Source organism: Pyrgilauda ruficollis, unplaced genomic scaffold (genome assembly GCF_017590135.1).
Source record: "Pyrgilauda ruficollis isolate IOZ18807 unplaced genomic scaffold, ASM1759013v1 scaffold3, whole genome shotgun sequence".
NCBI lineage: Eukaryota > Metazoa > Chordata > Aves > Passeriformes > Passeridae > Pyrgilauda > Pyrgilauda ruficollis.
Window position 1 is genome coordinate 5,833,085 of NW_024524377.1, and position 13,304 is coordinate 5,846,388.

Below are 13,304 nucleotides of genomic sequence, written 5' to 3' on the forward strand. Positions count from 1 at the left end.
AGGCCCTGGCCCAAATTCTTGCACTAGAACAATTCAGGTATGATTTGCAGTGATGGGGATGTACTTAAGGCTGGAAGTTACTCCATTTTCCCCCTAAACAATACAGGATTTTTCGTTAGAATTTACAAGGGCCTGGATTGTTTCTTTGAACATACCATGTGTAACTGTGAGTGCTACAAAGAAAATCTGTAGCATTTAGGACGTGGTATTGTGTTGTCAAGTCAATAAATGGGGGTAAATTCTATAAATGGAGGTAAAGAAATTATTGCAAAATTGATGGGGGTCAAGCTGCTTGTCAAGTAGGAAAAGTTTTACATTGATTTCTTTTCATTTTATGATAGTTTGCCTGGACTTTGACATTCCCAGGAACAATTTATATTATGCCAGGCACAGCGTAGAGCTGCATTTCCTGCCAACTCATACACTGATCTTAAACAAAACCCTTAGCAGTGTTGAGCCTAAACCAGAAACAATAGTCTTAGTGAAGCCATTTATAATAATACTGCTTTTATTTTAAAAAATACTTGAGATTATCATGGTGCTGTATTTATGTAATAGTGCTGTCACTGAGGGCTATATTTATATATACATCCAAGCTGTAATTTAAAATGTATGGATTAATAATTTCAGCAGAACATATATTCCATGTTCTTTGCCTAGAGATAGGGCAGATGATGAAATTATTTACTTTTAAAAACATACAATAGCATAAGAATTTGGACATTTAGCCTTGCAATGATAAAATAAATTACTGTTGGTCCTGCAGCTAGTACAATTCTGTAAGAGGACATTACTGACTAAGGTGAATTTGTTCTGCTGTGAAAATCCCAGAATTTTGTCTGAGTTTGTTTTCATGTAATATTTTTTAAATGTTGCGTTCTTTGTGAAAACTAAATGAGTTGTAGAGAACCTGTTGAGCATCAAGTTGTCCTGCAGAGGTGTGTGTCCACTTGGCAGCCTCCGTCTCTGTCAGCCTTAGAAATAAGGTCAAAATCAAGGTGGAATAAATTTTCCCAAAGATAGTTGTGTATAATAACCCTGTCTACCTCTTTATTTTTTTAGTGATACTGTTTTTAATCCTCCTAATGTGTTTCCCATTAATTCTCTTTAATGTAAGCTTTGGATGTCATAAAATAAATCAAATACCTTGGATGAAAACCCAATACATGGTTTCAGTAGAGTTGTCTCTATCAAATATAACATTCTCAAATTTTTTAACAAGATCTATGTTCTGTAAAGTGCTGTTAGGTGTTAATTATATTGCCAGCCATTATTTTTGTGGGAAGAATCCTGGATTTATTGTGCCATTATTTTCTTTGGTACCGATGTCAGGATAACTTACATTCAGACCCTTGGTTGTCTGTCTTTGTGTTTTAGTAAAACAGAATAAATTAATCAGTTATTCAATGCTCTGCAGTTTCCAAACTTTTCAGAAATTTGAGAACTATTATAATTAGGAAATTTTCACTCAGTTGTTTTCAAGGCTGTTTTTCTGTGCAGCATCCAGGGCTGGTGACTCGATAATGCGTCTTCTTTACAGAGGCTTCCTCACATTCTCCTTTGCTTCAGACAGGATGTTTTTTATTCTGGTGATGTCCTCAGATCAATAATATGGCTCCTCAGGGCTGCAATTTGTGCCCAGCTGAGAGCTTTTCACATGACACTACTGTTTGTTTCAAATTAAATGAGAATTTCTTTGAATTAAGAACTCTACTTCACTGAATGTCTTTGTGAAGTGTCAGAGGTCCCTGAACCTTCTTGTGGTGAAGGCACCAGGATAATAAACAGAACAAATCCATCAGCTGTACAAATGGATGACGCTAAGGACTAGGTATTGTTCTCTTTTGTAGAATTTCTGACTCTAGGTATCAAAACTTCCAACAAAAAGTATGTTTCTGGCTCTTAGTTAGCATTTGAGCTGTCAATGAAAAAAAATCATGTGATGTGGCCATCAACTATCACATTATCCAGCCTGAAAAAATATTGATTGGAATGGGACTTCCATATTAATTAATATGATTACTTTTGAAGACTGTTATGCTCTGTGTTTACATAACATTTATGTATGTTTACATACATTTTATATAAAATGGGATTTTTATATAATCTTTTACCTGCAAACCACCTTGCATTTTGCAAGCATTCATTTGATTTATGCCCTTCAGGAGCTAACTACTGAATCCAAGTTCAAAGCGAAGTATAATTACTGCCCAGTAAAGCCTGGCTTTTCAAGAGGTCTGACTCAGTCTTCTGTTCTGGTTGATTGAGTAAATTTTCTTCTAACTTTAGAACAAAGGCTTTCATTTATGTCTCTCACAGTATTTGCCATTCCAAATGTTGTTTCACACCTTGTGAAGGACTTGCAAGAAGAGCCTTAGGATTGTGTATTTTATTTTTGGTCCTCTTAGGAATTTTAAGGGAAAGTTCTTTTTTTTTTTTGAGTCAATTTGTTTTGGTAGGATTAGTTAATGAGGCACAGTGCTATAAATCCTGTTGGCAAATGACTTGTAGGAGAGTACATAAATGAGAAGGAGTAACATTCTGTACTCATTTGGATTTTAGCACATTAGTATCACCTGTGGGGTCAAAATGCATGGTTTGGAGCACTTCAGTGTCTCTGGGTCATTTATGCCATTTCTCACAATATGGTTCAGTCATAACTAGGGGCACCTCTTTATCCAGACAATTTCTTTTTTTTCTATAATACTCGGCACAGTGTTCCAATGTCATTGGTGATTTCCTGTGCTGGGGTTCCTAAAAGAATAAATGCAAAATAGCCTAAAGGAAGCTGCAGAAACAGCCATGTTCTGTAATTGGTAACCTGAAGCCAAATAACTGTCTATGAGGTGCTGTTCCTTTTTATTCAAAATGAATATTTGAAATATATCCTCTTTAAAAGGAGCTGCTGGTAATTCCACACTCCACAATCTGGTTTGCCTTCCTAAAAGCAGCTCTAATAATACTGTCCTGAACTCCATCAATCCCACCCCACTTCCCAGCCACGGCCCTAAAATAGCTTAGTAAGCTCTTCAAATGAGGCTTCATTAATTTTACAGAACATATCAGAGGACATTCACTAGTGCTGGATATCTTGAGTTGCTGTGGAGTCAATTAAAATAGAGCTACATTTTTCTGAAAAAGCAAAGAACTTTTTTATGATAGCATAACCTTTTTCTCCAGTCATGTTTACTTCCCACTTCATAAAATTCAGGGATTTGTAATTAATTTCTCAGACATTACTGAGGATCAGGGAAGTTATTTTGTGTTTCCTTTAGGCTCAATGTAGAACTTTTCTTATGCTTTTTACATTGTTATAATAAAATTGTTTCATTTAATTAAGTACAAATCTCTTACATGGATTTTAAATAATCTGAAAGAATCAGCACTCTATTCTATATTGCAACAAACAGTGGAAAATTGGGGATTTTTTATTTTTAACTCAAGGCTGAAGTAGTAATTTTGTATTTCTTGGTAATTTTGCATGTTTTGGTACAAGCAAATACAAAGTATTTGTCATAGAAATCCCAATTAATTTCAGATTTCTTTGTTTTTTTCTTGAGGTGTGCCAGGTTCTTTTTCTTGCAAGAAATGATAAATCAAGTGAGTGGAAAAAGGAAAAAGTTGCAAAAGTTCATCCCACGGTGTTTTAAATGTTTTGCAAATGGACCTATTTTGCTTTACTTTCCTTTGCTAACATTCAGTTCTCAAGAAAATTCAGTATTCTGCAGCCCAGCATGAATCAACAGAATATGGACTGTCTTAAAATAGTCATAACTTTGTCCATCAAGTCACCAGAAATACAGACCAGTACAGAAGTTTTGTTGGAATAACTTCTAAAGAGATGTGAATATGATGTCCAACAAAATATTTTGGTTTTTTTGCAAAACTTTACTTCGCTATATGGCAAAATCATAGATGTATCGAATTAGGGGAGGATTCTGTAGGGCATAAACTGGTAATTTTGAAGCTCATGAGGCAAATCAACAAAACTTCTGCCTTATTTGTTTGTAGTAATGAGAATAATTAATTTAACATACTGGTTCTCTCCACAGAGTTATTAAATTCTCAGTGTGTTTGCTAACTGCTAATTTCTTTGTCATTGCAGATACAGCAGTGGTGTATAAAACCAGGAATGGACATGTTGTTGAACTGAATGTAGAAACAAATACAACTACATTATTACTGGAAAACACAACTTTTGTAAGTAATATACATTATCTCCTCTCGGTGGAAGTCTGCTAACATTTTTTTCTTGCTGTAGGAGGGAGTACAATATCTAAACGTTAAAGGAGATATGTTAATAACCTAGACTAAATTGCATCTAAATGAAAAATATAATCTATCACTCTGTCAGTGAATGATCTCTGAATTAATTGTTTGTTGTTTTATGTGTAAATAAACAAGATGTTGGAGGATTTGCTGTTGGTTGGGCTTTGTTCAGACCATCTGAAGGATGGATTGTGCTTGGCATATGTGCTGGAGAATCTACCTGATGTCTATCAGGAAAAAATATTTCATAAAAGGTGGGAATGCTGCTTAAATATTGACAGTTTTTCACTATTAGAAAAGAGGGAAATTGTTCAAGATTCATACGAACATTTTCCTTAAAGGAAGTAAATATGCAAAGATAAATATCATGTTAATCTCTGGTTTAGTTGTTTTTCTGTGCTTTAATGGCAGAGTAGATGATTGGGGATTATTCCTCTTGACCAGTAAAGGGTCAAGAATGGTTTCTGACAAGCAGTAATTGCTAAGAAGTACTTTAATACTTTAGTCTGCATTTTCTTTTGCTTTTCTTGGCACAATTATTCTCAGGGATACCACTTACATTCCACCCTGTAATTCTCGTTTATCAGGGTTTTGCAGCATAATTGTGTGGCTTGTCAATCTCTCCCCATAAATACTCCATGCAGACGACTGGCTGTTATTGTTAATCCCTGTATTTTTAATTTAATAAAATCTTTTACACCTGAGGACTCAAAAGGATGATTCATTTTCATCAGTGCTCTTTGGTAAAGGCTGATTTTATTCCTGGTCTGTTCCTGGTCTTTGCTGATAGAGATTCCTCTTTTCAAAGCATAAAGCCTCGGGTAACCATTACTTCTAACTCCTCAAACAAGAAAGAGGAGAGTAGAACTTCAGGAGAAAGAATTTGATGCTGATTTCCTAGGTCAGTGTAAAGATGGAGGAGGATGCAGGAGAGAATTACATTTTAATGGGTGTGTGTGTGTGTGTGTGTGAGATTCCCCTTCTGTGAGCTGCACCCTTCCATATGCTGGGATGTGCCTCAGGGGACCTCTTAGCCCAAAAAAGGCTGTCAGACACAATTAAAACTGGGTGGTGATGCCTTGTGAAGGCTGACCAAGATGGAGTTAAAGAATAAAGTAGGTGTTTATTAGAAGGCCTCAATGGATCCACCTCGGGCAGCACAAGAGCCCAGCCAGGCTACACCCAAGATGAACCCAAAATGGCCACAAAATGGACGACCCGTCATGAGGTCTCACACTTTTGTAAGTTCTGGTCCATTTGGATATTGGAGTTAATTGTCCACTTATAGTCCACTGTTGTTCATGCTCTTGGGCCTGAAATTTGGATCATTTGTCCTTGGTCCCCAGCTAGAGAAGGAATTGTTTTGTCTCCCTACTCTGTGAAGAGAGCTCACCATCCCCTAATATGAAGCTCAGACTTACACACTAAAGCAACACAGAATCTGAAAAACATAAAAGCTAAACCTGAGGCGTCAGTGGAAGGGTGAATTTCTGTAAATACAAGCCCTCAAGTGCTAGGAAGCGCTTTCCCTGTTAGCCATTTTCCCAAGGCTGTGTGGGCCCTGCCAGGCCTGCGTGGCGCCTTCGGTGCGTGACTCGAGCACAAGCAGCTGCTCGGGCATCCCCGGCTGCAGAACAGGGCTTTAATGCCAAGACGTGAGTCTCCCCGCAGAGGAATTCACACACTTCTGGCTGGAAGTGTCTGGCCTGTGCTCAGGAGCGGGGTGCCAGCATGACAGGCCATTCAGGCCATTATGCCGCCCCAGCCTTGCCAACTGATGATGGGTTGGGAAGGACGGGCTGCTTCACACCAAGGATGTCACCTCTTTTTGCAAAGTTGTTCTTCTCTGGGCTTTTTATGGAACTGATTTATCCCCAGTTCACACAAACCTAGTGATCTCTAGACACTAGATATCTACTGTTAATTAGAAATGTGGGAAACTGATCCAAAATATGTAATATTCAAGCAAACATTTAGTAATTATGGATGAAAAAAATAAAAACCAAAGTGTATTTTTTTTTCCTGCAGAGCTCCTCTCTTTACACAGCCAAAAGTGGAGAGTGTTATACTTAAAAATAGTCAATTCCAGCAATTAGTATTCATATGGAGGAAGTATAATAAAAAACTGAAAACAGAGCAGAAGGCCCAGCAAGTTTGTTGATGTATGTTTGGAAGAGAACAGTGGGAAATGTTCTGTGCTGTCTGACATGGTGGCCAACAATCCTAACAGGATAACATTACTGAGGCAGGCTGAAATCAAAAGCTCTCCTGTTAGCTTGACTGTCCCCAAATTTGCACTGCTAAATGTAATCTTCTAAAGTTAGACACCTGGATCATTAATCAAACATTTTCCTCGCTCAGTGTCACATCTGCTTAATCATCGGTGCATAATTAGAATGGGGGTGGTTTAATGACTCTGCAGAGATGTCTTGGATTAATAAAAAATACAGCAGAGATCCAACACAGGCAGTGGCAATGCAACTTCCTTCATTCTTCCCTATCAAAGGGTTTTAGTCATGGAAGAGTCACCTTTTGATGGGAGTTAGTCTGATTTCAGTCTGCATTTGCTTTCCTGTTTGCCTTTGCTCAAGCAGCCAGAGAAATGGCAGGGTTTTCTTAGTAATGATGATAATTGTCCATGGAGAATTGAACTGCTGTGATAAACTCCTTGTGCAGAGGAAAGGGGCAAGTAATGACTCTTTGTCACCCCTGATTGGACTGTGTTTGAATCAGCAGCTCAGAGGAGATTTTCTTTTTTTCCCTCATTGCTCAGCCCCTGAAGCAATCTTCCACTGGGCACAGATCACTGGCTCTTCCTAGAGACTGCCACTCTCCTGCAAAGTACACGTCTTTTATCCTTCTTTGCATTGCTTATTGTGTAGAAGCCAGATATCCCTAATGAGGATCTGCTGTGCTCACTAAGTAGGTGTATCATCAAAAAAGCAGGCTGCAGATTTTAAAAAAACCCTATGTTAACATATATAAAGATGTAAATCCCCCAGCCTTTAAAAGTGCCATTAATAATAGTCATGCACCTGGAAAGAAGAAAGGCTAGTGTTTTGCATTCTAGGATGCCCACTTCTCTTACACAGGGGAAGCATCTGTCCAAGTTCCTGAATTAAAGTACTTTTTTTCCAGTATAATCAGGTTTTATTTAGAAGTAGGAGAAATTCTTGTACTTCATTTGTCCTTCTGGAACAGAATCCTTTTCTGTAATCAATTAGTAAAACAGTTTAATATAATGAAACTATCAGCAAAGCAATATTATGGGTAACAAATACAGTGCTATAAGTGAAAAGGGTAGGTTGCAAAGCACAAAGAATGTTTTTTGACATCTCTGGGCGTTATTATTTAAGGATGTTTACTACACATTTTCCTCTGACTGTATCCATGTAGTCCCTCCTGTTTCAGCTGTCTAATAAACAGTTAATATCCTTAGCCAGCAGCACATAAATGTTCACAGCTGGAGGCTGGACCAGTCTCCTGTTAAGAGGAGCCAGAAAAAGCCCTAGATTAATCACTGTGTGGCATCCTGGTGTTTGAGATGCTGCCTCGATACATGATTACAATATGTTCTCTATCATCTGCCTGGGCTGCCATCACCGTGATCCTAGGCGACAACCTACCAGCTTTTCAGCGTTTGGCAATTCTTTATTGCACTTCACACTTCCAAAATCAGTGGCATTATGCCACCTTTAGCTAAGAAATTTCAGTGTTTAGCAAGCATTTTATTGAATGCTTTTGCCATCAGTTGTTCCTTAAGGTCAGTAAAAGCAGGTTACCAGTTCACACACAGCCCAGCCACAAGCTGGGGAGGAGAGCATGGAGGACCACATGGATCCTTTAGCTCAGGGAAAGTTGTCCATCTGGTTCCTTATTCTAGCTGAGCTTCTAAAGCCTGTTTTACAGCCCTTAAACACAAAACAAACTGGAAAAAGCAAGCACAGAGAGGATAGAAAATGTGTGTAGGGGCTGTGTGTTCTGGTATGGAACTTTCCAAATGTGTTGAAATCTGTGAAAGAAACCTGCAGAAGTTTTGCCTTCATTTCTCCCTCTTTAAAAAGCTGCAATAATTATGAAAGTTGTAAGAGTTTTGTTAGCCCTCAGTTTCACTGTTCTTGTGGTGCATGTATTCAGGTACCATGCACACACCCTAACAAACACTCAGGCTCCTCTGTCAGAAATGAGTCTACTGGGACTCCTCCAGGCTTTGGAATGTGCATGATGGGATATATTTTGAATCTGTTGATTTGTTTTTGATACCAGGCAATACAAGTGGAATTGTTTTCAGTTTGTGAGCTCTGGAATAGGGACCTGTATTTACTACAGCTTTCCCCCAGCTGTATGCTTCGGGCTTTTCTAACCCCCAGTAATTCCTGACTTGCTGTGCCCCTTGATTTCTGTGCCTTTCCAAAACTCTTTTCAAGCTCAAAGGGAAACTGCATCGTGGTGCACGGCAAACAATTACTGCTGAGTTTCAAACCTGTTTCCAGAGGCTTGTCAGAAGCACATCCTGGAGCTGTTGTGTTGTTGTGGATCATTTTTGTGTTGTGTTACTGTGGATCATTTTTGCACAAAGGTGGAGAGGGAAGGACCTTGCTGCCTGCTCTTGGTGTCAGAAGGTGACAGAGCAGGAGCAGTCTTGGCTCAGGGACCACGGTCAGGCAGTGGCAGCCCAGCAGTGAAAGCCCTGTGGGGGCCTTGCAGCCAAAAGCAGAGAATGAGAGCTTCAGCCCGAGCAGAGCTTTTGGAAGGGACTCTTTTGTGGTGTTTTACGGAGCGTTGTTCATAAACAGCCCTGCTTGTTCTCTTCCTTTGGACACTTTTGTTGTTTTGTTTTGTGCTCCCCACCACCATACCACCTTTCTCTTTTGACATGAAACTCAGTGCAGCATCATAATGCAATTACAGTTCCTTTGTTGATTAATGTAGATTTAATTGCAAGAGTAGGTTACGTGCTTGTATTTTAAGAACCTTGCATAAGAGATTAATGAAAGAGTGAATAATAGTAAATACATTAAATAACATTATATAACCACATAAATATTAATAGTTGTCGCAACACTGGACATTTTAATGACCCACACATGTTGTAAATAGGTGATTATGAATATTGTAACATTCTCTCTACTCCCCCATGCTCCTCTGAATGTCCAGTAACCTTTTCAGCACAGCCTTTTCAGTAGAGGGGCTTTTATGAGGAAGGGTTTATTGTTGCAGTGCACCACTGTGCATGAAGGTGGGACAGCCTAAGAAGGAAGGGTTTGCAGTCTCTGTGATTTGTTGGTGGCCATTGGTTTTTGTCGAGTTTTATCCAAGAAGGAGGTTTCACCATAAAAAATGTGAAAATATCAGGTTACGACAACTCTGTGTGGGATTTCTCTAAATCCTATTTCTGGTAAGATTGTTTCTTGATATAGTTAAGGGTCAACTATGTCTGTGTTACTGGGAAATGTGAGGGGGAAAACCTTCTGTGACTGAGTGGTTAGAGGCTGTCTATCAGGGAGGCCATGGTGCAAGGCTCACGGTTGGTTCATGTCTATTTTTATGTCCTACAGTTCCAGGTGAATTGGGGGAATTTGGTTCCTGCCACCCATGCATAGCATAGAAGTCAGCTGAGATCATGTTTTAAAGCACATTTGTCCTTCAAACTGGACAGGAAACCTGAGGGTTAACAGTTCCAACACCTGGCATTGCAAAATTTTTGGGTCTAGATTAAATGCTCAGGTGACGCAAGAAGCACCACATTAAGAAACGTAACCTTGGAAACCCAAATTTTTCATCATTCCAATTATAGCACATTTTTCTAATTACCACCTGTCTTTCTCAGAGGCTCCCTGTTTCCAGTGCTACAAGCCTTGCTCTTCTGCTGGGCTCCACTCTCTGCTGCTCCCTCATGGTCCATCTTCTCCTTTCAGTCACAGCGGCGGCAGTGAAGGAGAATCCCATTGTTCCCTGGACTGCCAGTGCCTGCCAAGGGAACTGTGACATGCCTTCTCCTCTTGCAGCTCCTGTCATTCCAGCCTGCCTGACTCCTTTTATGCCATTTGGCCAATTCCTGTCTAATAAATGAAGCTGGATGCCTGTGAATACTGATGAACCCCCATCCACTGAGATTCCACTACAGCATTAAATTAAATTTCTGATACAGATGTAGATGTGCAATAGAGAGATGTATAATTTCCTGGTTGCCACCAAGGTCTAAAGTAACATTCCTGAAGGTCTTAAAATATTTCATTCTGAATGAATAATAAAAAAATAAAAAAATAAAGCCTAAATGTGTGTTAAGGGAGCACTAAACAAAAGCTGGAGAAGGAGAATAACAGGAGTGTGGAAGATGAAAGTTCCTGGGGAAAATAGAAGCACAAGAAACTGAAACAGCAGGAGAGGTAAACCTAAAGGAAAAAACCCAAACCAGACAAATAAGCAGACTCCACAACAGTGAACATTTTTTAAAATCAGTTTTAACTCTGATATATTATTTCACTTGAAACCATCCAACTGAAACTATGGAGAAAGAATATGGTAAAGTATACATGTTACAAAAATATTTTTACAACTCGGCTAGACTGTATTACAGATAACTTCATCTGTTTGCTCTATACCATGTTTTTGAAAGATTATGAATAAGGCACTGATTTAAATGTCATATTAGTTAAAATCCACAAAACCAGTAACCACAAAATTTTATAGTATGTGAAAGAAGAAGACAGTCACCAGTACATCAGTAGCTCAGAACTAGGGTTTAAGAAAACAGGAGAAATAAAAAGAGCTGATACTAGGGGCCCTTGCTGAGGATGCAGAGCCTGAACCAAGCCTAAAATTTCTCTTTAAGACAATCATAACAGGTATTACTGTTAACAGGAAAACACACATAACATGCAGAGTTTGAAAAAGAAAAAAATATTGACATTGGAAATCAAACTTGAGATTATATTGTTCACTGGAATTCTATGTTGCATTTTAATCATCCATATGGAGAGGTGGAAAAAGCCAATTCTTTTCCATGCAAAAGTATATTTTAGCAATTCTTGAAAGGTGGATGAGAGAAGGAAACTGGAAAGCTGAAGGACAAAAGCCTGTTCAAATTCTCTCTGTCTTTTTGCTTGGATTTGGCTTTTACTGTTGCAGTCTGTGGTGGCAGTGAGACCACTGAGGTCATCACATCATGCATCACTGTCAAGAGAAGAATTAAAACTCCTAATACAGGAGGTATTTCAAAGAAACCTAGAAATACAATGTTTCATATGGATAGACCTGATTTTACAGTCAGTGGGGGATTTGGTTGAGTGAGGAATGAAAGATCGAGTATAAGAACATTTATGTCTGAATAAGTGAAATTATGTCAAATGCAGCAATATAGGCAAAATGGCTGACAGGTGTGTGAATTAAGCAGGGAAGACAGTGCACAAGTGTTAAAAAACCCACATTTATTTTGTCTCAGAATTATGCAATAGTGTGGACTGTAACCACTTTAAGGATTACAGCAATTTCTCCAGTCCAAGTGTTTTCTGGTTGCATGGAGCTCAAGTTTTTCATAGGGATTTCAGCTCTTGATGGAGCTGGGTAGAGGGAAACAAGGAAACTCCCTTCCCTTTTAACTTGTGTTCTGCCTTTGGAAAGGGACTAGGAGTGCATGGAGTGCACAGTGTTGGACTGCCCTGGTCCCTAACTGCTGATACTGAGCAGTGATGCAGAGGGAAACCAGCCCTGCTTCTGCATCCCTGGACTCTGCCTAATTAGGCAGCTCTGTTTCTCCCACTTTCAGAGCTTATTTGTCCAAAATTCCATTTCTTAGAGATCAAGCCCAGCAAACCCATAGAGTTATAGTCACATGGGGCAGCATTTAGGTCTGTCTTCCTTAATGAAGGCTAAATAACTTCCTGACAAAGCAAGAAGCTTGAGAAACTGTGGATATGCAGACCCGTGGAACAACCATCCTCCAGATAACAAGACACCTGAGGGTTTTTAATTCCCAGTGTATTTTCAATTTGGTATTTCCCAACACTTTCTTTTAAACTCAAAAACGTGTTCTCCTGAGTAGAGAATAAACCCTTGGGGTCAGAGTTCTCACAAGCTTCTTTTTAATGAATAAATATATCTAACCTCTGTAGAGACTGGCCTAATAGATGATCTCCCCAAAGTTTGTGTGCCGTACATCTCATCTCCTACAGCAGGGACTGAAACTTTCTTTTTGAGCCCTTCACCAGCTGGTCTAATCTCCTCAGCCAGGGGGTCAGGCAGCTGATGGTTGATGAAATCCCTTAGACATGGTTGTAGGGGAAACAAAGAATTCTGTCTTTTAGTGACTCACAGGTAGTGAGTTTACTTGCAGAGGAATGAGTCAGGTGATTGTTTTAATTTTCTGTTTTTAATGTATAAAGCCTTCTTCTACGCATATAAGTGGGAGTTTCTGAATTAATTGCCAAAATTGTGCTTGTCTTTACCAAAAAAAACCCCTTCAAAACCAGAATTTTGAGGAAATTATAATCACTTTGAGTCACTTAAATCTCTCTGCAATTCTATTGGAATTAAACATCTATTTTATTAAAGGCTTGATTGTAAATCAGGCTTAAATGAAAGGACTAACAATGTTTTTATGATAATTTAAAGAAATCAGCGTTGATATCAGCTTTGGCAATGAGTACATGATTTCTGCTGATCTAATTTTCAGTTTCTTATTTCTGAGGGAAAACATTAAAAAGTATGACACATCTTTATACTCCTTTTACCAAGAATTATGCCATTATGCTAAAAAAGCAAACTATTTTGCCCAAGTCCATTATCATGCAGTTTTTCACACTGAATGTACACCTTGTGTCTGGAGGGAAATAAAATTTTGCAGGTGAGTGCAAGCTGAATAAACAAGGTTAGTGGGAATCAAAAGACTTTAAATCTCAAATCCACACCACTCCGTACTTGAATATGCAAGTAGTTCTGTGCTGGTATTGCCTGGAAGTGCCAATAGCTTGCAGCTGAGCTGCTCAGCTGTTTGCAGGAAGAGCCTCATTACCTTTGGGGTGGCACCATCAGGG

General features: G+C 38.9%; 1 protein-coding gene across 1 annotated transcript in view; it reads left to right on the top strand.

Moving 5' to 3' along the window:
• DPP10 (dipeptidyl peptidase like 10) overlaps positions 1–13,304 on the top strand; it is a 243,021-nt gene that overhangs the window by 111,624 nt on the left and 118,093 nt on the right. Inside the window, exon 4 of the mRNA XM_041473421.1 lies at positions 4,106–4,200. Within this exon, the coding sequence (XP_041329355.1) occupies positions 4,106–4,200 (95 nt within the window). The remainder of the gene's footprint in view (positions 1–4,105; positions 4,201–13,304) is intronic.